The sequence below is a fragment of the Chelonoidis abingdonii genome, chromosome 5 (assembly GCF_003597395.2).
Source record: "Chelonoidis abingdonii isolate Lonesome George chromosome 5, CheloAbing_2.0, whole genome shotgun sequence".
In the NCBI taxonomy this organism is placed as follows: Eukaryota; Metazoa; Chordata; order Testudines; family Testudinidae; genus Chelonoidis; species Chelonoidis abingdonii.
In genome coordinates, this window is record NC_133773.1 from 103089848 (window position 1) to 103114720 (window position 24873).

General features: G+C 39.4%; 1 protein-coding gene across 1 annotated transcript in view; it reads left to right on the top strand.

Annotated features, from left to right (window-relative positions):
• ARAP2 (ArfGAP with RhoGAP domain, ankyrin repeat and PH domain 2) overlaps positions 1-24873 on the top strand; it is a 238272-nt gene that overhangs the window by 10354 nt on the left and 203045 nt on the right. The window contains exons 2-4 of the mRNA XM_075066537.1: positions 1887-2961; positions 18477-18562; positions 22211-22290. Coding sequence (XP_074922638.1) covers positions 2066-2961; positions 18477-18562; positions 22211-22290 — 1062 coding nt within the window. The 5' untranslated portion in view covers positions 1887-2065. The remainder of the gene's footprint in view (positions 1-1886; positions 2962-18476; positions 18563-22210; positions 22291-24873) is intronic.

Sequence of the window (24873 nt, forward strand, 5' to 3'; positions counted from 1 at the left end):
CATGACTTCTCACAACTGTAAAAGTATAAATCAACAGAAATACATTTTTCACAGCCATGAAAATGTAAATAGGTAAATAAAAAGGTTAGAAATAAACATAAATGTTTGTAAACATTATAAAAAATTGAGTTCTGCCAAACCTAGGTATAGTCTATTTCATTTTCTGGTCTCACTGCATTGTGCTATTGTATAGTATTTGGGTTGCAAACAGAACAATGGATTTTTTTTTAATGATTCCAATGGAATTAAAATAAATAAATCTTAGTTTTGGCCCATATTAATGTCCCTCTAATATTTCTTCATGTAAGTTGTTGAAAAGATACCTTGAAGTACTCTTATGTTTGACATCTGTTTATCTGAAAAAGAAAATAAAGTTATGGCTTCTTGTAATGTTACCATAATAGTCAAGGATTCTTGGGGTATTTTAGACTTCATTAGTTTCAAAACTCATGACTAAAATACTATAGTTCGCTCAGCAGTGAAGAATGATGCATATCTGTCCGAGTTCATAAACTTTACTGGTCTCCAGAAAAACATCATAGTCTGATTAGTTGCTTTACTTCCCCATTGCTTTTCTCTACTGACATATTGTGTGGCTGCCCAAGTTACACCCTTCTTGAGACCAGCCACATTACTGGAATGACACTAGGTTGTCTGAATCATGAACATCTTGGCAGCAGTACATCTTCCCTCCCCTCCCACTCCATTATTGTATGCAATTGACTTCATTAATGTCTCATCTTCAAATATGTATAACTGATAACCTGAGCATTAATGGTCATTAAATATCTTGAGACAGTTTTGACAAGAAGTAATCTATTTTTCCCTGGCTAAATTTCTGGTTTGGATAATTATTTTGCCTACCTAAACTTCCCCTGTTGCTTCAAATAGATTTAGCGTCTTTCACTACTACTTGTGTGGTCTTGTTGGATATTATTAAACAGGGTGAAGTGATTTCTAGATGCCTATAGGGTAAATCCTACCTTTTACCTCCAAACAACATAAAGTGAGGGAAAGATGTGTTGCTACAAGTAGCTTCTTATTCATTAGAGATCCTGTCAGAGCAGAGTCAGCATCCATGAGTCAGGACAGCTCAATGAACTGGGCAGTTTTTTGCTCTTTCCCTATTCTTTTCCCAACAGGGGCAGCTCTAGCTTTTTTGCCGCCCCAAGCATGGCAGTCAGGCAGCCTTCGGTGGTGCGCCTGCGGGAGGGCTGCCGGTCCCACAGCTTCAGCATACCTGCAGCCAAATCTGCAGAACCGGAGGACCTCTCGCAGGAACGCCGCCGAAGGTAGCCTGACTGCTGCCCTCACAGCAAATGGCAGGCCGCCCCCTCGGCTTGCTGCCCCAAGCACACGCTTGGACCTCCGGTGCCTGGAGCCACAGCTGTTGCCTAAGGAGACCCAATATGCACGTTTATTTTAGGGCTGATTTGTGCATGCTAGTAGCAGAGCTGACATGCTCTCTCAGTCCAAGGTGTACTCTTCAGCACATTAGCTGAGAACATCTAGTGCACCTGGGAGACATTCTGTCTAGCCATTCTATAAGCAACCATGCATGATTGTGGGCTTGCCTTTCTCAACCTTGTCCAATACAGAGGGTGGTATAGACTGCAGAGTATATCAGAACCCTTTTGTGAACCACATTTCCAAAGGAAACAATATAACAGTATTTGTTCTGAATTTTAAAAACTCAAATTTCATTATTCCCCTTAAGTAGCTCACGATTGTACATTGTTTATCTGTTTGATATGTTCATGTTTTAAGTAAATTCCAAAGTGGATGTAGAGAGACGCTTCAACATTTTGGCTTAGATTATGAATGCAAGCACTACATTCAGTGGGGAAAAATATCATTTCTTAACACTTTTTTTTCTGGGTTTACAGTTTACATCCTTGGCCTTTGCAGAATTGCTACTTTTGGAAGAAATTTCATTCTCTCTATAGTGACTGAAGAAGAGTTTACTTCTGGAGTTTGCTTGCTTACTTTACACTGGAGAATAAGCGCATGAAGAGACTGTGCTTCTGTATTGTAGAGAGCCTACATCAGGAATGAAGCTGCCATCATGTCATTCAGAGGCAGGAATGTTGATATCAAAGAATTCTTGGCCAACATCAACTTGGTGCAGTATCTTCCTTACTTCAAAGAAGCTGGCTATAATGCTCTGTCAGACTGCATAGGAATAAATAATAATGTGCTCCAGCAAATTGGAATATCACCTACTGGACACCGCAAAAGGATTCTTAAGCAGTTAGAGATCACGTTTTCAAAAATGCAAGAAAAATCTGTCTCATCTGAAAATCTGAAACACAAGGACTTGGAGGAATTAGGGGAAAGTCATTCTTTGTGCTATGCCCAGGTTTCAAAAATATCCAATTTAAGTTCCAGTGGGGTTGCTAAAGCTAGTCTAGAATTTGTAGCATTGCCAGCAAGACATTTTAGTGAAGAAAAGAGTGAATTTACTGAACATGAGTTATTGGCAGTGAAAGATGGTAGCTTTTCAGATTTGGAATCTTCTAGCTCATCATACGAGAAATCAGATTGTTCAGGAGATGCTGTCAGCCTTAGCGGAAACATTGAGAAAAGCACTAACTTTCAAAACATACCTAATATGGATGTTGCACTGGAAAAATCAAAGGCACAACAAGGTAACTTGCACTTCGACAACCATTCTGCATTATACATCGAAGATCCAAGTTCTCAGTCTTCTTTTGCTGACTCATCTGAAACCAAGTCCAGTGAGAATGAGCATCTAACATTCTCAGAGGTGGAAATCTCACCAAATGTCCTACCAGATTCTCCATTCTTTGAATTTAAAGGTGAAATGGTGGATAATGACTTATATGGTCCTTGTAAGCAAAGCGGTATGAAAGTAGTTCCTAGAACAACTCGGTCATTTATGTTAAGACATCGACCTGTTCCAGAAATCCCAGGTTCATCTAAAATTGCAGCTTCACCCAGGTAATAATTGAAAAACAAATTGTGAGACTGATACTGTAACATTTAAAATTGGTCCAACTTTGTCAGTGGCAGCATGTGTAAGTATTCTTCTTGAAGAGTTCATAGACTTCTGGACTAAATGTGGTATGTGGTGGTGCATTTTTGTTTTTTAACTGCTTTGCAGTTCAGTTGGTTGCAGTGGCAGTGTAGCCATGTTGGTCCCAGGATATTGGAGAGACAAGGTGGGTGAAATAATATCTTTTTGTTTGTCTTTAAGTCTAAAGTAAGATCTGTATACCTTGAAAGCTTGTCTTTCACCAACCCTAGTTAGTCCAATAAAATATATTATCTCATCCTCCTTATGCAACTCAGTGTACAATTGGTACATTCTCACTACATCAATCAGAACACACATCTACCACATTTAACTTAAGATGATAATTTTAAGAGTTTTTACTATTTTACAAAAAGAAATAAATACATGATTTACTCATAGTAAGAATTAACATAAGGTATCTATTCTTTAGCCTTACTAATTTTTATGGCTTCCTTTTCAAGTATATGAATTTAATAATGGCTATGCTACTAGCTGCAAGCAGTCTTGAAATTGGTTCTATATTATAGTGTGTGTCTTTTTTGTGATTTTTATATTTCTACTATCTGCTGGTGTATATACATAAGACTTCTTTAAAATAAATTATTAACTACATTGTTACTACTTCTTGATCATCTCACTTTCAAACTCAGGCACTTAGAAGCAAAGAAATAATGATGCAATAAATGTATGGGTGACATTCTGACCCTATTGAAGACAGTGAGAATTTTACCTTTGATTTCAGTATGGCCAAGTTTTCATTCATTGAGTATAAATCCATATTTCACTACAGTTGTAACTCTGACTTATAGGTTAAGTTTTATTTTAATATGTTACTTTTAGTATCTTGATTTTAATACTTTTAAGGGTTAGTGTTAATGGAAAATATCAGTTACTGTGTTATAATAGAGAATGCATTATGATACAAAATCAAGGAAATTACACCAACAAGCTGCATTGAAAGAGTGTTGTATAGATTGCAAAGTTGAGCACTCAAAGATCAGGCAAGGCCTTCCTGTCCTTTGAATGAGGTAGGAGTCCTGTGTGTGTGAGAGGGGTGGGGGAAGTATGTGATCACGTAATTAAATGCTGTAGCATAATGCATATGCTCATGAGGGCAAAAGTAAGTTTCATGGGCACCTTAAATGTGGGATTTCCTAATTGTATAATGCTTGGATCTAAATAACATTCTGCTAACTTATTTTGGTATGAAATTTCCTAGGGAATGAAGGGTGTTAAAAGTTAAAAACAAATTTTGTTATTGGTGAGAGGTAAATAGTCTGCTGAAGCCATGTGCTGCATCTGAGAAAGTACTTGGGGGAGCCTGGCCTGGTGTGCCTCTCCACTAACCCAAGTTGCTCTGGTAGACCCCAGCTATTCTCAGCACAGTGATGGCAGTGGTGGTATGGGCTCTGCTTTTTTTGAGTGTGTGTTTGTTACTATTTTAGCATTCTACCAATTTTTTCTTGTGGAAGGCAAGTGAGAGAAGGGGAAGTGACTCTTTTTACTAACAGTTTCTCACCAAACCCTGAATGGAATTTCACTGGACAAAGAAAAGGCACTTTTCTAACCAGAGGTCTTCTCCGGTGCCAAATTTCAAAAGCTTATTGCAAACGATAGAGGTGCAAATTTCTCAAAGTCTGCAAGTGTCTTCATAATGTGAAGTGTTAGACAACCTAAATATAGATGTTGCTACTGTAACCCACACACATCCTGCTTCAATCCCATCTGCTGACGACTGGGGTCTGTTGGCATTACAGTACCAGCTCTCCATATACCATATTCTCAAGAAACAGAATTGTATGCAGTTTAGTAGGAAAAACAACTTCTGATGGTATAAGATAGGGGAACTTGCATTTGAGTAAGTTTATAAATGTGAATAGATAAGTTTTATCTTCAAAATGGCTGTGTTGAGTTCATATTTTGACAGTGTTGGTAAAAGAATTGTATTTAGTTTCATGTAATAAAAAGTATTGTTGTTTTTGCTAAAAGGCAATAGCAAATGGAAGATCAAACCCAAGCCCAGAACTTTAATGCCTTGAGGTTTGTCTACATTATCCAAATGTGATTTCAACTCTCTCTCTCCTTTTTTAATGATATGGTTACCCGTATGCTGTTGAACCCAGCTTTATGGCCTGTGTAAACAAGGATGAAGCTGACTACAGTTGGGGTTTTTAGCTTGTCAGTGTCCGTCTTCAATTCTAGCAATCATAGAGTTGTGTTATCAGCATATCAGCTAACTGCTCTGTTTAAAAATAGTGTTTCTACAAATTTTGTCCTGATTTCGAAAAGCTGATGGTTTGATAGTCAAGGCCTAAACTTAGCTAAGGCCATATTATCTCCCTGCCATATCTCTGAACCTCTGTCCACTAGTTACCCCATCTGTCAAATGTGCCTAATTACAGTCAGCACTTATCTAGTGCTTTTGTATTGTATGTCTCAAAGCAGGTTACAAAAGTGGGAGAACATGATCTCATTCACAGTTGGCCTGAGTACAGATTTATTTTTTTAAATACTTTAATATTCCTGTCCTTAAACTGCATCTGGCTTATTGAGCTAATACTTGTTTTTAAACATATGGCAATGAAAGGTATCCTCAGTACAACAGGATACCATTTCCATGGGAGGGAGCTCCAGTTATTAGGAAAAGACAGGTATTAGTAATGGGCGATTCAATCATTAGAAACATAGGTGGGTTTGCGATCACCTGGAGAACCACATGGTGACTTGCCTGGCGGGTGCAAAGGTTGCATGTCTCTCAAGGCATCTAGGCAGACTTATGTGTAGTGCTGGGGAGGAGCCAGTGGTAATGGTACATGTAGGTACCAAGGACAGGAGAGAGGTCCTGAAGGACAAATTTAGGCTGCTAGGTAAGAAATTGAATTCCAGGACCTCCTTGGTAGCATTCTCTGAAATGCTTCCAGTTCCACATACAGGGCCAGTTAGAGAAGCCGAACTGCAGGGTCTCAATGCATGGATGAGACGATGGTGTAGGTAGGAGGGGTTTAGATTTATTAGAAACTGGGGAAACTTTTGGAAAAGGGGGATCCTATACAGGAAGGATGGTCTCCACCTAAACCAAAATGGAACTGGATTGGTGGCACGTAAAATTAAAAAGTTCATAGAACAGTTTTTAAACTAAGGGCTGGGGGAAAGCTGACAGGTGCAGTGGTTCGGACAGAGATATCCCTTAGGGGAGGATCTATTAGTGGAGATTTTCTATGTCCTAGTAAAGAGGAGAGGATGGAAGATGATGATAAAATATGGATAGGATCTGATCAGAAACAGTCAAATGAAAGAGTCTCATTCAATTATATCACATAATGGCAGACAGCTAAAAAGTGATGATTTTAAGTGCTTATATACAAATACTAGCAGTCTAAATAATAAGATGGGTGAACTAGAGTGTATTGTATTAAATGAGGGTATTGATATAATAGGCATCACAGAAACTTGGTGCAATAAGTATAATCAGTGGGACATAGTAATACACGGGTACAAAATATATTGGAAGAACAAAGTAGGTTGTACTGTTATGGAAGTGGCACTGTATGTGAAAGAAAGCCTAAAGTCAAATGAAGTAAAAATTTTAAATGAATCAAACTGTACTATAGAATCTCCATGGATAGTAAGTAATTCATGCTCTAATAATAAGAATATAGCAGTATATTCTACTAACCACCTGACCACGATGGTAATCATGACTGTGAAACGTTCATGGAGATTAGAGAGGCTATAAAAATGAAAAACCTCAATAATAACTCTGTGTGTGTGTGTGTGTGTGTGTGTGTGTGTGTGTGTGTGTGTGTGTGTGTGTGTGTGTGTGTGTGTGTGTGTGTGTGTGTGTGTGTTGTGTGTGAGTTGTGGTTATACAAATCCCATGGTACACTTGCCACCTCAGGAGGGATTGCAGACATAGAATGTTCTTGGCACCTTAAATGATGTCTTCAGCGCTGTTGTGCGAATCCACCAAGAGGAGAGGCTACTTCTTGTTTCAGTTGTTCTAAATGGAACACGGATCTAGTCCAAGAGGTGATATAGGCTGACCACTTGACGTAATAGTGACCATAATCATCGGGTGATGCGTGGTGGGGGGGGAACAGCAGCCTCACCATAGGTAGCATTTAATTTCAAAAGGATTACACAAAATTAGGAAGGTTGTTAAATTAAAAAGGCACACTGTGCGAAAAGTGATATCTGGACAACTTTTTTTAGAAGACCCCTCCCACCCACCAATAGAGGCTCAGATTAAATATATTACCTACAAATAACTACATAACCGAACAAACCATAGTTAACGAGATAAAGTGCCCCTGGCAACACTACAAAGATACTTAGTAAAGATGCGTTAGAGGCAAAAGACATCCTTTAAATATCTGCTGGAAGATAAATCCTTGATGGGAATAGAAAAGGAGCATAACTCTGGCAAAGTGCAAAATATAATTTAGAAGGCCAAAAAAGAGCATTTGAGGAACATAGACCAATGATTCAAAAGTAACAGCACTTTTTATTAAGTACATGTCAGGAGGCTCCTGCTTCTCAACCAGTGGGGCCCCTATGACTGACTGAGATGCTAAAGGAGCACTCAAAGGTCGATAAGGCCATTGCGAAAACTAAATGAATTTTTGCATCGTTGTCTTCTATGGCTGACGGATGTGAGTGGAAATTCCCAACCGAGCCATTCTTTGTAGGGGACAATCTGAGGACTTATCCCAGACTGAGGTGGTGGTTTAGAGAGGTTTTGACAAATTGATAATTTAAACAGTAATAAGTCCCAGTAACGTGATGGTATCTCCCACGATTTTCTGAAGGAACTCAGTGGAAACTGCAGGAACTATACTGTTAGTCTGTAACATATCATTTTAAATTCAGTTCTGTTTACCACATGACGTGGAGGATAGTTTAATGGTGATGCCAATTTTTTAAAAAGGCTTTCAGGAGTTCAGTTGCGACAATGTAGGCCAGTAAGCCTAATTTCAGTCCGGGCAATTGGTTGAACTGCAGTAAAAGAACTTATAGGACACATAAATGAACATTGATTTTTGAGGAGAGTCACATGGTTTTGTAAAGGGAATATTCACTCATCAACTCCACTAGATGTCTTTTGAGTCGGGTCAATACTGCATGTGGAACTAGGGGGAACCAGTGGTATAGTGTACTTAGAATTTTTCAGGGACAGCTTTGACAAAGTCCTCACCAAGGCGTCTGTAAGGTAAAGTTAAGGCTTCAGGGATAAGAGGAAAGGGCCTTTCCTGGATCAGTAACTGGTTAAAATATAGGAAACAAAGGGTAGGAATAAGTGATCTATTTTCATAATGGAAAGAGGTAAATAGTGGTGTCCCCCATGGGTATGTACTGGGACCAGTACTGTCAACATGCATAAATGATCTGGAAAACAGGTTAACAGTGGGATGACAACATTTGCAGATGATACATAACTACTCAACATAGCTAAGTCCAAAGCAGACTGTGAAGAGCTACAAAAGGACCTCACAAAACTGGGTTACTTGGCAACAAAATGGCAGATGAAATTTAATGTTGATAAATGCAAAGTAATGCACCTTGGAAAACACAATCCCAACTATACATCTAAAATGATGGGGTCTAAATTAGCTGTTTCACAATGACTCCAAGATCTCTTTCTTGAGTGGTTAGTTCTCTGAAAACATCCATTCAGTGTGCAGCAGCAGTCAAAAAACGTTTAAGAGAATGTTGGGAATCGTTAAGAAAGGGATAGATAATAAGACAGAAAATATTATATTGCTGCTATATAAATTCATGGTACACCCCATCTTGAATGCTGTGTGCAGATTAGGTCACCCCATCCCAAAAAAGATGTATTGGAATTGGAAAAGGTATAGAGAAGGGCAACCAAAAATGATTAGGGGCATGGAACAGCTTCCATAATGAGGAGAGTTAATAAGACAGGGACTTTTCAGCTTGGAAAAAAGACTAAGGGGTGATATGATAAAGGTCTATAAAATCATGACTGGTGTGGAGAAAGTAAATAAGGAAGAATTATTTACTCCTTCTCATTACACAAGGACTAGGGGTGACCAAATGAAGTTAATAGGCATCAGGTTTAAAATAAAGAAAAGTAAGCATTTCTTCACACAACACACAGTCAACCTGTTGAACTCTTTACCAGAGGATGTTGTGAAGGCCAAAACTATAACTGTGTTCAAAAAAGAACTAGATAAGTTCATGGAGGATAGGTCCATCAATGGCTATGGTGTCCCTAGCCTCTATTTGCCTGAAGCTGGTGACATGGGATGGATCACTTGATTACTGGTTCTGTTCATTCTCTCTGAAGCCGTTGGCATTGGCTACTGTTGGAAGATGAGTTTCTGGGCTAAATGAACCATTGGTCTGACCCAGTATGGCTGTTTTTATGAAATGTGGTGTCACTGGGTAGACTAAGAGACTCAAAGAAACATTTGATACTTTCTATCAAATTATACTAAAGAGCTACTTTTATGTATTGATTATAGAAAAGGAACTCCACCCATATCTTTTAAAAATATTGAAATGTTTTAGGTTGTGGAAATTTAGGCTTTACATTATGAAAAGTGTGTGCTCAAGTTTTTAAGAGAATCAAATTCAAAATGGGCATTTTTTATGTTAATCTTAACTTTTGGAATAGTTGTTCCCACTCCATGACGATAAAATGCTCCTGCAGAGCTGAGACGGGAATCTGGTGTTTCAGCTCCAAACATGGGGGTATTGAGGAAAAGAGAGAACTGTCTATTATAAAAATACTCTGGTCCCCTCTTTAAGCTACAACCAGCTTCTGACTCTCACCTGCAATAACAGAAGGGAACATATTGCACATACAATGCCCCATCATGCTCGTACTGAAGTCACCCCTGCCTTCCCAAAGCACAACCTTCCATTGATGTAGGATTGAGCCCCAAATTAGACGCTGCATTACCAACAATTTTTATTTGCTTAGCCATAGCCTAGTTTCTTCAAATTGATCTCCCTAAAATCACGTGTACCAGTTTATAACCATGTGAAAATCATGAAGGGGTAGTAATAAGCTGTTTTGGAGGGAGACGAATGTTAAGTCTGAATTTTAAAACCGACATCAAACTTCACAGAACCATTTTCCTTTGCTCAGCAATTTTTAAAGCCAAAGTAATAGGATGATTAAAATGGCAGTCTTAAGTTTAATGGAGTTCATCTCTCTCCTTGGAATGTTATTAAAAAGCATTCCCTCCTAATTGCTATTGAATGGTATTGGCTTTGTCCTTATTGCATTCTGTAGGGTTTCCACACATGGGTAGAAATCCAGCTTTTCCCCTGGGAGACTCAGCACTTGCTTTTAGACCTGGGCAGACTTCAGTCATGAAGTTTGAATGGACAAAGAGCTATTTTAGGCTCTCTTAAATGCCTTCCAGCACAAAAAGTTAATACTGTGGCTCTCCTGACATCCAGCAGAAGTGCTGTGACTGTGTCATACCTTGTTATTACTAATAAAGCACTTACCTCCATTGCAATTACATGTGCTTCTCTGTGCTCCTGGCTCTCCTCTGCCACAAAACAATGTATTGGTCTTTACCACAACATGACAAGTTTTGGAATTTTTTAAAATGTTTTAGTTGTCCTGTTCCTCAGAAGTACATATGCTAGGACTGTGGTTGTAAAGGGGCCTATATAAATATATGGTGCATTTTGGTTTTTAGATGGTGTTTTAGTATAAAGGTTTTATTCCCAGGTATTTAGTGAATTAAACAATTCTGTCAAGTATCGGAGGGGTGGTTGTGTTAGTCTGTATCTGCAAAAACAAGGAGGAGTCCAGTGGCATCTTAAAGACTAACAGATTTATTGGGCATAAGCTTGTGTGGGTAAAAAACCACTTTTTCAGATGCATGGAGTGAAAATTACAGATACAGGCATAAATATACAGGGACATGAGGAGAAGGGAGTTACCTTACAAATGGAAAACCAGTGATGACAAGGCCAAGTCAGTCAGGGTGGGTGTGGTCCACTCCCAATAATTGAGGAGGAGGTGTCAATACCAAGAGAGGAAAAATTGCTTTTGTAGTGAGCCAGTCACTCCCAGTCCCTATTCAAGCCCACATTAATGGTGTTAAGTTTGCAAATGAATTGTAGCTCTGCAGTTCCTCTTTGAAGTCTGTTTTTGAAGTTTTTTTGTTCCAGGATGGCTACTTTTAAATCTGTTGTTTGAATGTTCAGGGAGATTGAAGTGTTCTCCTATTGGCTTTTGTGTGTTACCATTCGTGATGTCTGATTTATGTCCATTTATTCTTTTACGTGATGACTGTCTGGTTCTGGGATAGTTACCCTGAGATACTTAACTTTCCTGCCCCGACAGCCAAATACTCCTAACCCCTGCAAACAGTATGTTGGGACTCAAAGTTGTAACATAGAAATAGCCCAATTATGTTGTCTTGACCCTGTAGAAAAGGAAATACAATTTAGTCAATGTAAGGCATTCAGCAAGTAAATGCCTGTATACAAAGATAAGGAGTGACCATTTGCTCTTACCCAGTGGTGCCCAAACTTTTCCTGTTGCGCCCCTTCTCCCGTAATGGAATGTGTCCGTGTTCCTGTCTCCTCCTTCCCCTCCCCAATTACTACAGTTGACTCAGCAGAGGAGCTTGGGCTGAAAATGGAGTTAGGGACAGAACTGAGATGGGAGAGGGGCTCAGGCTTGAGGTAGAGCTAAATGAGGGCAGCACTGGGATGGGGGCAGAGCAAGGGGCAGAGTGGAGCTGAGGCTGGGTCTGGAGCTAGGCTGGACACAGACTGGAGCTGGGCTTGGGGCAGCGTGGAACAGGGTGGTCCTCCGTCACCACTCCCCATGGGGTCTGGCCCAGGCTCTGCTGCGTACCCCCTCCAGTGTTCCTCTGCACCCCCATGTGGGGGGCGTGCCCCACAGTTTGGGGACCACTTCTCTAATCCTTGTCTCCCAGGGTGAATAGTGTTGCAGGCTTCAGCAGGAGAGGTAGAATAGCCCTTTAGTCCTCCCTCTGCTTAAGGGGCAGGGCAGCTCCTTCCTATCCAAATATCATTAGAGCCAGAGGTGGGCTATATCAAGCTGGGCTACAGTTAGTTGGGAAGGGTATGATGCCATTGGCATGCAGCCAGGTAAACAACATCATACTGCTCACAAGAAGTCCAGCCCAGCTGTTGCTTTTTCAGCCTGTTTGTGTGGAGGGGAAGGAGACTGGGGAAGAACAGGCACCCCGAATTATGTCTTGTATCTCTTGGTACTGGAAGCTATTGTACCTGTGCTACGATGATGCACCAATGCAGCGCCACTTAAACCAGTTAAACCAAAGTGAAACTGGTGCAGCAGCATGGAGGAGAGGTTTGCAGTCATCTGTCTGTGAGAAGGTAACTCAAGTAATCTGCCAGTCAGAAAAAGCACCAGTCTGTCTGGAGAGTCAGTACCTTAATTATTCAGAGGAAGTAGAATTAAATCCTAAAATAAGAGTTCTCAATAGGCTGCAGTGTTTTGCCTTCCCAGTTCTAGAATGCATTTCATATATTAATTGTGTATTGGCAAACATCTAGTGTTTCAGATCACATCTGTTTCCAAGTTATTTGTCAAACAGGTATTCATTCATTGAGTAAATAAATATATTTGTTCTGGCACTAGTTAGATGTTCTTGAGATAATTCTTACCTGATATAAAGGGAGACATTCAAGATTCTATTTCCAAAGCTTATTTCTGATACTTGACAAAAGGCCCCTTGTTTGCTTACCAGTGGGTATCCTTATCTGAAACAATCAAAAAAGATTTTGGAGACATTTTGCAGCCATTTCCTGCCATAGAAAGAAATTCAAGTAAAGGAAACTATATTTTTAATATGATAGGCTGCCAGTTACAACTAAATGTAGGTAGAAACAGTGAGTCATTGCCATTGCTGAGTGTTTATTTGCTCATTTCTAAATCTTTCCTCCTTCCCTCTCTCAAGTCAAATCAGTGACTCACTGTTTTAGACATTGTAGAGAAATGACTTTCAGTTCAGAAGAGCATTTATCTATTTCCATTTAATCAGTGTGGATATCAGTAACACTTACATTCACACTACACCATGTACGTTTTGCAGTCTTAAGCTATGAGGGAAATGTGTTGAAGAGAGGTTCACATTAGGGTTTTTTAAAACCAATCTACTGTAAGGCTTAAATGTTTTTGTCTGTTACTGTTATGTTTATAGAGTATACAGAGAGAAGTTAGATGAAAGCATAAAAATCTTCCTGGAAGGTAACAGTTATTTCTTAGAATTCTGTTTTTGAGGCTTTTCTGTGTTGTTCTGAGAGACACAAAGCAGGTTGCTCCCTTAAATAGAAAGGCACATCTCACCCTACCTTAATATGGGCTTATTGTTTGCAGACTGACTGCACAAGATCCAGACCACATGTTTTCCTATAGAGACCACTAGATGCTAGCAGGACCAGCAACTCCCTTGAAATTTCAAGTGACAGCTTACAATTCTAACATAGTTTTCAGTACAACACTGTTACCTTGATACAGTGTAAGCTGTACCAGAACAAACAATTTACCAGAGAGATCTTATATTTTAGTGGTAAAGGATAGAAGAAATGCACAGATGCTTATTAGCTTTTTAAAAAAATTAGAAGACTGGGTGAGTGATCACTTTAAATTGTATACCTGGAAAATATTAAGATAAGATTGAATGCAGTATTTAACAAGTGTAAAATTGACCTTCGATTTTATTAAACCTTGTTTTTACTAAATATAATTTTTGGGCCTAAATATTACAAATTTGTTTTCCTTTTTCTAGGCTTTGGAATATAATGCTAACATTTTTAATAGAAGAAAGTTAGTCTTAAACATGGATAAGAAGATTCTTATTCCAGAGCAACAGGAACAAAATGTTATGGTAGTCAAGGCTGATAAGCAGACTAATTCCCAAAGAAATAAATATTGACATAGAACTGAAGCAAAGTACTGCGTGATATTAAGAGCATTGCTCAACATATGGGATAGGTGGATTGAGAAGACCAGTAGGTTGAGTCTACACTGCACGCTAGTGGTGGCAGTGTATAGGGCTTGTGTAGATACATGCAGCTGCGAAAAACGAGCTGCGTCCCACTGTGGTATGTAGCTACATGTGGCACTGAAAGGCTTTGGTGGGGGGAGGTAGTGGTGAAAGGCTTCAGTGGCTTCCTGGTGGCAGAACCTTTCCCTGTGGCACAGACAGATTCCAGCAGTGGGATGCTAAACTGCTAAAAATAGTAGTGTAGAGAGGGGAGGCACTGCTTGGGTGAGTAGAGAGCCATGTTGGTATATACAGATACTTTACTCTATTTGCCTAAGCTGTGCCTCACTGTCTATACTGCTATTGATATCTGTTCTGGGGGGAAGAAGGGAAGTAGCTGTTTACGTACTCCACACATCACTGTAGAAAGTGTGTAGTGTAAACATGCCATTAGGTTGTGTCCTTATCTTTCTTTACCGTGTTCCTCCCCTTGTCCCTGTTTGATTGTTAGAATTTAAACTCTGAGCATGGGGTTTCTGGTATTTTGATCTCCATATCTTACTTTTTCAAAACTATGAAATATATAGGGGTGATTTAGTAAAACTGTGACATCGTTTGGTCCTTTTCATTTTGTAACTTATGTTCCAGTATACAACAATTAGCTACTCTCAGCCATTCATAGAATATCAGGGTTGGAAGGGACCTCAGGAGGTCAGCTAGTCCAATCCCCTGCTTAAAGCAGGACCAGTCCCCAATTGAATCATCCCAGCCAGTGCTTTGTCAAGCCTGACCTTAAAAACCTCTAAGGAAAGAGGTTCCACCACCTCCCTAAGTAACCCATTCCAGTGTTTCACCACCCTCCTAGTGAAAAAGTTTTCCTAATATCCAATCTAAACCTCCCCCACTGCAACTTAAGACCATTACTCCTTGTTCTGTCATTGAGTACCACTGAGAACTAGATGGGGCTGTATTATCCATCCTCTTTGGAACCCCATTTCAGGTAGTTAAGAGCAGCTATCAAATTCCCCCTCATTCTTCTCTTCTGTAGACTAAACAATCCCAGTTCCCTCAGCCTCTCCTCATAAGATGTGCTCCAGCCCCTAATCATTTTTTTTAATTCTTGCCTCCACTGGACTCTTTCCCAATTTTTTCCACACCTCTTGTAGTGTGGCCCAAAATGGACACAGTACTCCAGATTAGCGCCGTCACCATGATAAGAAGGGGAATGATCACATCTCTCGATCTGCTGGCAATGCCCCTACTGTATACAGCCCAATGCATTATCTTCTTGGCAACAAGGGCAGATTGTTGACTCATATCCAACTTCTCATCCACTGTAACCCCTAGGTCCTTTTCTGCAGAACTGCTGCCTGTCATTCGGTCTTAATCTGTAGCAGCACATGGGATTCTTCATTCCTAAGTGCAGGACTCTGCACTTGGCCTTCTTGAACCTCATCAGGTTTCTTTTGGCCCAATCCTCTAATTGTCTAGGTCTCTCTGTATCCTATCCCTACCCTCCAGTGTATGTACCCACTCTCCCAGTTTAGTGTCATCTGCAAACTTGCTGAGGATTGCTGCCATGCCATCCCCAAGATCATTAATGAAGATATTGAACAAAACTGGCCCAAGACCGACCTTGGGGCACTCCGCTTGGAAACCGGCTGCCAACTAGACATGGAGCCATTGATCATTACCTTTGAGCCCAACAATCTAGCCAGCTTTCTATCCACCTTATAGTCCATTCATCCAGTCCATATTTCTTTAACTTGCCAGCAGATACTGTTGGAGACTATAATCAAAAGCTTTGCTACAGTCAAGGAATAACACGTCCACTGCTTTCCCCCTCATCCACAGAGCCAGTTATCTCCTCATAGAAGGCAATTAGGTTAGTCAGGCATGATTTATCATCATAAATCACATGAGGACAAGGAACTGAGATCAATATATTGAAAATGACTAACTATACTAGATAAAGCTTTTGATGGAATGAACTAATTTCAACATAAGGTTATCTGCCCTAAAAAGGAAGAGTCTGTAAAGAACTATAATGGAGTGCTTTTTAGCAGAGTAAATTAACGATAAAATTACTAGCCATTTCCAAGGCATGCCAAGTCTCATTGGGTCTTGTGACTGCAGGTAAATGTTTTGACACTTCTGCACAATGGAGCTGCTTTTTCAACATGAAAATCTCGAAGGTCTTATTTTGAAAATGTAAAAGGATATAAGAATTTGGGATAGACTATCATTTTGACTCATTTGTGTTCAAAGGTGGATGATAGTGTTACATCCTGGTCCAGTATCCCACTGTATGGCAGCTGCAATCTCTTGCAATTAAAGGTTTCCATATGCTTCTATAGCTGCTAGGCAGAGTCTAGTGGTCACTGTTCTTAGCTCTGAGCTTGTCAGGCAGACTGCAAGCTCAAACCCCCTTGTTTGGAACATGAGACTGCTGCCCTAGAAGTTAAACCAGTGCCTCAGACTTTGAGAGCCCAAGAGCTCCGCTGAGTCTGTGGGCGCTCTGCGTTTCTAGTTTAATCTTTTCAGGGACAATGTGGCAGGAAAGCAAGGAATTTAGGCTTAGCAAAGGAATTTCTTAACCACAGTGACTTTACTCTTGAAAGGATTTGAGAGTTACAGCTCTTTCAAAAATAACAAAAGTCCTGAGATGTCCCTTCCGCATGTCTGTCTGATCTCATTCCTTCTGCAAGTCCAAAGTTTGTCAGCATTCCAGGTTGTAAAGAGTCCCTCTTATGTTCTCTCTCCTATGCATCATGTTTACAGGGGCTGATGATTGGCCCCCAGCATAAAGCATCATGTTACTCTTAAATAGTCTGTTTGCTTACCATCCGTTCCTCCTGAGATGCCCCCCCGCCATGCTGGCACCAGCTGCATAGAAACCCTTTGGAGGGGGACCAGTAGGTGTGTCAGTCAAAGTCCATAGTTTCAGATTGCCATCTTGGTGGTTTTTTTGATGGTAGTCCTTCAATGAGGTGTCAAGCGCTATTCCTGGGTGAGGCTGTAGTACAGAATGGAATTCAAGTCTTACCTTAGGCAAGTTTAGACGTGTTCTCAACACACAATACAAAACAGAGTTCAAAATTTAATACACATATCATCTGAGTCACAGTTAGCAGTTGGCTTGTAAGAGGAAATAATTGAACTTTGACTTCTTGATGAAGCAACATTGTGGAAGTTACGAATGTAGACAGCATGACTTGAATAAATGTGGTGGAGAGCTGTAAACGAGGAATTTCCTGTTTTGGCATACTTGGTAAAAATATTGATCTTTATGGCTTTGGGGTGAAAGATGCTGATCTGAGAATTGTTAGTGTAATGCTTAAATTTTGTGTAGTGCTCTGAGAGCACTTTAAAAAGGCCAAGTAAGGATCCATATTATCATTTTTACAGATGAGGAAATAAAAGGATAGAGACACTGATTTTTACAAGGTCACAGAGCAAATTAGTGGTAGAGATTGCAATGCTATTGGAGAGCTTCCTTCTTCACCAATATGAAAGAACAACCGTAGTTTTCTAATAAAGGGTTTTTCAGAAGCTGCCCCTTAGCAAATTCACAATCATAGTGTTGTGCAAATTATAATGAGGATTAATGGCATTCATACAGAGAATTCAGTAATATTGAAAATGCTTGGCTTTAGCCGTACGAAGATGACTATATACTCACATCTAAAAATCTGCATTCAAGTATTCATAGGACAGCATAGTAGTAAATATTACTGTATACAGTAATATAGAATGCATATGAAACTAATCTTGTTTGCCATCTAGGAAACCTGAAATGGCAGTCACGAGTATTATATTACAGTGGTTATTGATAGCTATTGCTATCTTTTGATTGCAAAACAGTTTAATTTATAACTCTGTCTTCAAATGCAAATCTTCCTGAAAAAGAAAATTACCTTTTGAACTCAGGACATTTTGAGCAAAATCCTTTCAGCAGCTCAGAGCATGGGATCCTACTTCCTCTGTATCATTCAATGTCCATTTGATTTTTATTTAAGGCTAAGTTGTTAGTCTTTCTCTGAAAATTACCTGACTAGAGATGCTGCTCTCTTCTTGGGCTTGATCCATGACAAAGCTTCCCTTGACTGCAATGGTAGAGGATGAGGACCCTAATACACTATTACTTAAATAGTCAATATCTGAAGAAGGTACAGAATTCTAACTAGACAATGTAATTAGGCCAAATTGAAAAAAGTAAGGCTTATGCTAGGCTCAATAAAATATTCAGTATGATATGTACAGAGAAGGGAGTCTGAGTTGTTGTTCTTTAATTTTTATATTGTTCTGGTTATTCTCCCTCACTCCACAGACTTAGAATTAGAATTAAGAACACACAAGTGGCTGGCATGTTTTAAGTAGTTGTTTTAACCTGCATGTTATGCTGCTACATGAAAGTTATGTACACTCTCTGACAAACATTACTCAACTTCTTTGTTTGTTTCAAGTTCTCTGCAGGAAAGAAGAAATGTGGATGTTTTAAATATTTCTGGGAGCCCAACTTCTTGTACTGGGAGCCCAACTTCACAGAAAAGTGAGTTGAATGCAGTTATGTTTATATTTTAAATTGAGAGAACAGATCTCATTTAAATAACTTACCAGAAATTGATATTGAACTATTATAGAAAAATCTGGTAAGCTGGGAAGGAAAGATAAATATAATACCAAGCAAGTAACCATATCTATATGTTACCATATGTTTTATGTAGGGCTGTTGATTAATCATAGTTTACTTACACGTTTAACTCAAAAAATTAACTGATTAAAAAAATGAATCGTGGTTAATCATATTGTTAAACAATAGAATAACAATTGAAATGTATTAAATGTTTTTGGATGTTTTCCTACATTTTCAAATATATTGATTTCTATTACAACACAGACTACAAAGTGTACAGTGCTCACTTTATATTATTGTTTTTATTACAAATATTTGCACTTTAAAAATGATAAAGGAAATTCACCTCATACAAATACTGTAGTGTAGTCTCTTTTTCATGGAAGTATAACTTACAAAATGCATGTAGAGTTTTTTTTTTTTTTTTGCTACATAACTGCACTTCAAAAAGAAAACAATGGGTAAAACTTTAGAGCCAGAAAGGTCACTCGAATCCTACTTCATATTCGCCACTCCTAAGACACAAGTGTGTTACCTTTATGGGAAGCTATGTGATGCTTCTTATTACATAATCCGCTTAAAAGTGAAACAGTGTTTGATATACTTTAGTAGCAGCATTGCATGGTCTATTTAGTTTGCAAATATCAACATTCATATGCCCCTCATGCTTTGCATCATTCAGAGGACAGTTTCCATTATGGATGGTAGCTTTGTTTTTTTAAAAGAAAAAATGCCACATTACAATAAAATTGTAGACTGAACTCCTTGAGGATGAATTGTATGTCGTCCTACTTCTGTTTTACTGCATTCTGTCATGAATTTCATGTTACAGCCATCTCAGATGATGACCCAGCAATATGTCTTTAGAACATTTCACTGCAATTGACAAAAGCAAGAAAGAGGTATCAATGTGAGATTTGAAATAGATAGGCACTCTGAACCCAAGGTCAGAGAAATCTGAAGTGCTCTTCCAAATCTGAGAGAACGGGGTATGAGCATGCTTTCAATGTCTTAAAGAGGAACCTCCAATGCGAACTACAGACCCGAACCACCAAAAATAAAATAACCTGCTTGGTGGCATCCGACGCTAGATGATAGGAAATGAACATCATGATCTGAACTGCTTTCTATTTATCAAGCAGACCTTTCAGAATCACATGGGACAACATGTCGTATCTGGATGAGTTGAAGAAGAAGGACATAGTGAATCTTTAGCAAGGGTTGACACACGTAATTCAGATATAGGCGTTTGCATCGACTATAAAAGTGGCACACAGTACGGACGTATCGGCTGACGTAACGGGCTGTGGCAAAGGAGCCTGCTTAAAGCACTTCCACGCAGCGCTTTAATTCATTGCGCCCCTTTCTCTCCCCTCCCTGGCTGCTGTTACTATGGGGGACAAGAGAGCAGACTGCCGCGGGCCGTGAATTTAAAAGGCACCAGGTTCTCAGGCACTACCGCTAGCAGTGGCCAGAGCCCTGGGCCCTTTAATATCACTAGTCTGAGCCCTGTGGTGGCACAGGCCACAGTGGAATGGGCTGAGCCTGCGATTACGCGAGCGACCCATCCTGTCCCTTCTCCTGAGACGCATACCTTTCGTGGCAGAGCTGGCTCCCATACAAGTAACGTGGAGTTACTTTCACCCCTGTCTTCAGATCATCTAACGATAAAATATCTTGGATACCGAACGTACAAACGACTGCCATGTGAAGCCTGTTCCACTTTCAGGTGACATTGAAGACAGAGATGGAGGCAACATATTCTCCTGTAATTGCACAGACTTGTTGTCGAGCAATTGATGAAGTAGGACTGATGACTGTGCTTCTTAAATTTTCTACATATGATTTTATTGTGATGCAGTTATTTTTAGACATGAAGTCTACATTGTGAATCCAACTTTCATTGAGATTCAAAGAGATTATCCAACAATACTTTATTAGGTGAGTGAAATATACATTTTTTTTACAGTGCAAATATTTTAATAAAAAAATATAAAGTGAGCATGTACAACTTTTGTATAAGTCGTGTGTTGTAATTACAATCAATATATATTTAAAATGTAGAAAACATCAAAATATTTAAATATATGGTATTTTTATTGTTTAACTAGTGTGTTTAATCACGACTAATTTCTTTAATCTCTTGAGTAGCCATTATTATGCTTTTATAAAACTATTCCAGTTTTTTAAATAAAGGAATTAGGAATATCTTTTCCCCCCCTCCCCCATCCCCTTTTACTTGCCTAATCCTTGGATTTCAATGTATTTTTTATACTAAACAGTCAAGTGGGTATTTGTAAGCGGAAATTATCTTAGATGCAAAACGTATGCAAAGGGTTCATGTCTAACCGAAATAACCTAATATCATTTAATTAGTTATTAAGTTCTGTAGGATCATGAGGAAATAAGAACAAGAAGAATTTCTAGTGTTCCACAGTGACACAGGAACAGGTTAGCAATGCTGCTCAGTCGCTTATAAACAAGTTAATTTCACTCACTGAAAACAATTCCTGTTCAAGTTCAGACGTATTCATGTCAAGCAAATAGATCACACTGAACTGGAACCTAAATGTTGTGCTGAAATGTGCCTTTGGCAGGAAATGAGGGAGCGGCAAAAAGGGCTACTGATTGAAAACTAGAGTCCAAAGGCAGTTTGACAGATATTTTAAAACCGATATGTCCAAATGTCATTGATAGTGAGACAATAGAATAAGTCAGAGGAAGATGATAGACAGAAATAACTTGGAGAAAAATAATTAAGATGCTGGATTTCAACAAGGGGCAGGAAGAATGTTCTCATTCTTTAGAACAATTAACGGATAGTCTGTAGGATAGAACTTCTATTGAAATGCAGCATCTTCATTCCCTTTTTCGGTAAAGAATAAACTATTATAAATTGTGAGTAGAACACACAAACTTTTATTTTTATGTTTTTTGAAATGTAGCACAAGTAGAAATTGTTACGTATATTCCTAAAAACCTTTTCAGTTTTAAGTTGCTTAAAATCTTTTAACCTTTTTTTCCCCCAAGAAAATCCCTATCCAATTGTGAAGATTGGGTGAGAAGAGACTGCAGAGCGTAGTGCAACACACTGAACATTGCCTGCACCCTAATTTTCAGATACCTTAGTCCAGAATGCAACATAAAGCAGGTCAACACACAGACCTGCTTTGAAATAACAAAAGATGTGTTTTAAAGCTGGCTTAATTGTTCAGTGTGAGTCAGTGTATGGAAACTCTCTCCCCTTCTTCGGAATAAAATGACTAAAGTTGACTGGGCTAAAGTGAGTAATAAACTAATCTTAGCTACGTTTACTTTAGCTATTTTTATTATGAATAGGTGCGAGTGTCCGCAGAAAGACTTGCACTGAAACAACTAAATCGACTTAAAAAACAGATCAGTGCAAATTTGCACATAGGACCAATCCATTCAAGAGTAAAATTTGCTTTTTATTTGCTGCAGTGTAAACAGCAAACATATTGAAGATACAGCACTATCCCATACAGATTTGAAATACAGTACTGTTTTCTTATTGATACAACTTTTTTCCTTTTTTCTTTAAAGAAACCTCCAGTGAGGAAATGCCATCTGTCATCTCTCCATATGGGGAAACTTTTCTTTTCAACAGCCTTGCAGATGCCAAGGTAAATTGAAAGATCTTGGTGTAAATAGTATAGTGCAGTATGTTACTTGTTGCCCACACTCCCTACTGTATGAATGTGTGCGCACACACTATTATATGAATTACTTGCACTACAAATATTTAATGGACTAGTAACTTTGATATAGTGAAGAGTGAGATGCACTTTGTCTTTCAGCAGTAATAGGCCTTGCAAGAAGTAAAGCTATACCAGATCAGGCTGGTGGTTCATCTAATATATTCTCTGTTGCCAGTACCAGATGCTTTAGAGGAAGATGCAAGAAATCTGGGAATAGACATTTATAGAATAACCTGCCCCAACAGAAGTTTCTAACTCATCCCAACCAGTTGGCATACACATTCAAGTGTGAAGCTGTCCTAGTATCTAATGTAACTATAGGTATTCTCATTATCAAATGTCTAACTCTTCTTTGGATGCTCTTGTCTTCAGTGATATATTGTGGGAATGAGGTCCACAGATCAATTATGTTATATAAAAATATTTCCTTGTATCAGTATTAAAACTTGTTGTTGTTTTTTTGATTTTTCACTTTGTTCTTGTAATATGCAAAAGGATAAATACTAGCATCTGAATTCCCTTCTCTGAATTAATTTTTCCTTATACTTCTATCATGTCCACTCTTATTCATCTGTGTCTTCTCATAGGGGAGTCAAATGTTGTTGTCAATGGGGAATCCTCATTGAATGGAGGTATTTCAGGTGGGGTTCTGCAGAGTTTAGACTAGGCGCCAATCTGTTCAACATTTTCAACAATGATCTAGAAATATAAAATCACTGCTGATAAAATTTGCAGGTGAGGCAAAGATTGGTGGAGTGGTAAATAATGATGACATCCTACATCAGTGCTCTTCACTATTTTGAATTGGAGGCCACTTTGGCAAAAACCCTTCAATGTGAGAGCCACATCAACTACTAAATTAACACATTGCTTACTATTCATTATGATTAATGTTACAGAGCCACTCGTAACTAAAAAAAAGTTTACTTGTACAATAAACGATACTCCTTTTATAAAATAATAACCAGGAAAATATATGGAATTAAAAAGGCACCTATGCGAGTAAACTTTTTAAGAGTAGAATAATGCAAACCTTACTTTAAAAACTGAATGAGCAAAAGTGTGCCTGTTCCTCCTTGACTTTGTTCATGGAATATTTGTAATCTATCATCACAATCCTAGTAAGGGAGTCCAAATGTTGGTTGGTCAATTTGTTCCTCTGTTTTCTTTTCACTCTTGTGGGTGGAGCTGAGGATGAAGGGTTTGGAGTGTGGGAAGAGGCTCAGGGCTGGGACAGAAGGTTGAGATGGAGGGCTCTGGCTGGGGATGTGGGCTCTGTTGTGGGGCTGGGGATGAGGAGTTTGGGGTGCAGGCAGGCTGCCCCGGGCTGGGGCCAGAGGACTCCCCCAGCCCTCTCCCTACCAGCAGCAGCTAGCTGTGGGGGAAGAGGCTCTTTGTCCTCCCTGCTGGCAGGCAGCATGGAGTTCTGGGGAAGGGGCTGTTTCTCCCACCTGCTGGAAGGCAGCACAGGAGCTCTGGGTAAAGAGGCCCCCTCTGGTAGCAGGGAGTTCTGGGGTCAGGGGAGAGGCCCACAGCAGCCCTGCAAGCCCCAACTTGCTCCCCTCCCCAGTTCCCACCCACCTCCTACCTCTATCCTCTCCAGGTCCCTGCTGTGTGGCTCTTTAGAGCTGCTATGTGGCTATTTATAGCCTGATGCATGGCTGTGCAGCTTAGAGGGAACTTAGCAAGGCACACTTAGGATCCATGGGAGCCGCCATTGGCTACTGTGACTTGGAAAGCAGTAACTTTGAAAAGGATTTAGGCGCATTGTGGGCAAGCAACAGAACATGAGTTTCCAATTTGGTGCTGAATATCTTGCTAACACTGATTATTTAATTTTGTGCTTCAGGTTGAAAATACTTTAAAAATGAACAAAATGTATCTTCTATACTTGTGTTGAGGCTAGAAGTCTTTCATCTGCTAAGTTATGTTTTTGCAGTATTGGGAATGTTGAAACTTATCAGTAATGCTACTTACTCTGGTTAGAAAAGTTACAAAATAGAATACAAAAACATAAGATGGTTATCAATAATCTCCTTCTTTTTATAAAGGCACTACATGTAAAAATATGTTGAAGCGTTGGGTAACCAGCTGTTTCTCAGTAAGTGTGGATGCAGGATGCAGTGGGCTACTGGAACAAACCATTCATGGACGAGACAATAAGTGGCTGGATAGTGTAGTGGTTAAGAGCGCCGCACTTTGATACGGGAGACCGCCCTTTGATACGAGATACCGGGGTTCAAATCCCGGTTGGTACCCAACTTTCCAGTAGGGGCCCTTGGGCAAAAGACCTCCTAATGCTTCACCTGCCTACTTCAAATATGAGAGTGAAACGAACTAGGAGAGTCATGCCAGCTCGGACGTCGCCCGGATTAACAAGGTCCGCGCCAGATGTTGAGGAACCAGGACAATCTGACGATAAGTGGGCTACTGGAACAAACCATTCATGGACGAGACAAGAGAACCTGGAACTGATGGAATGCTACTACAACAGTAGACCTAATGAGA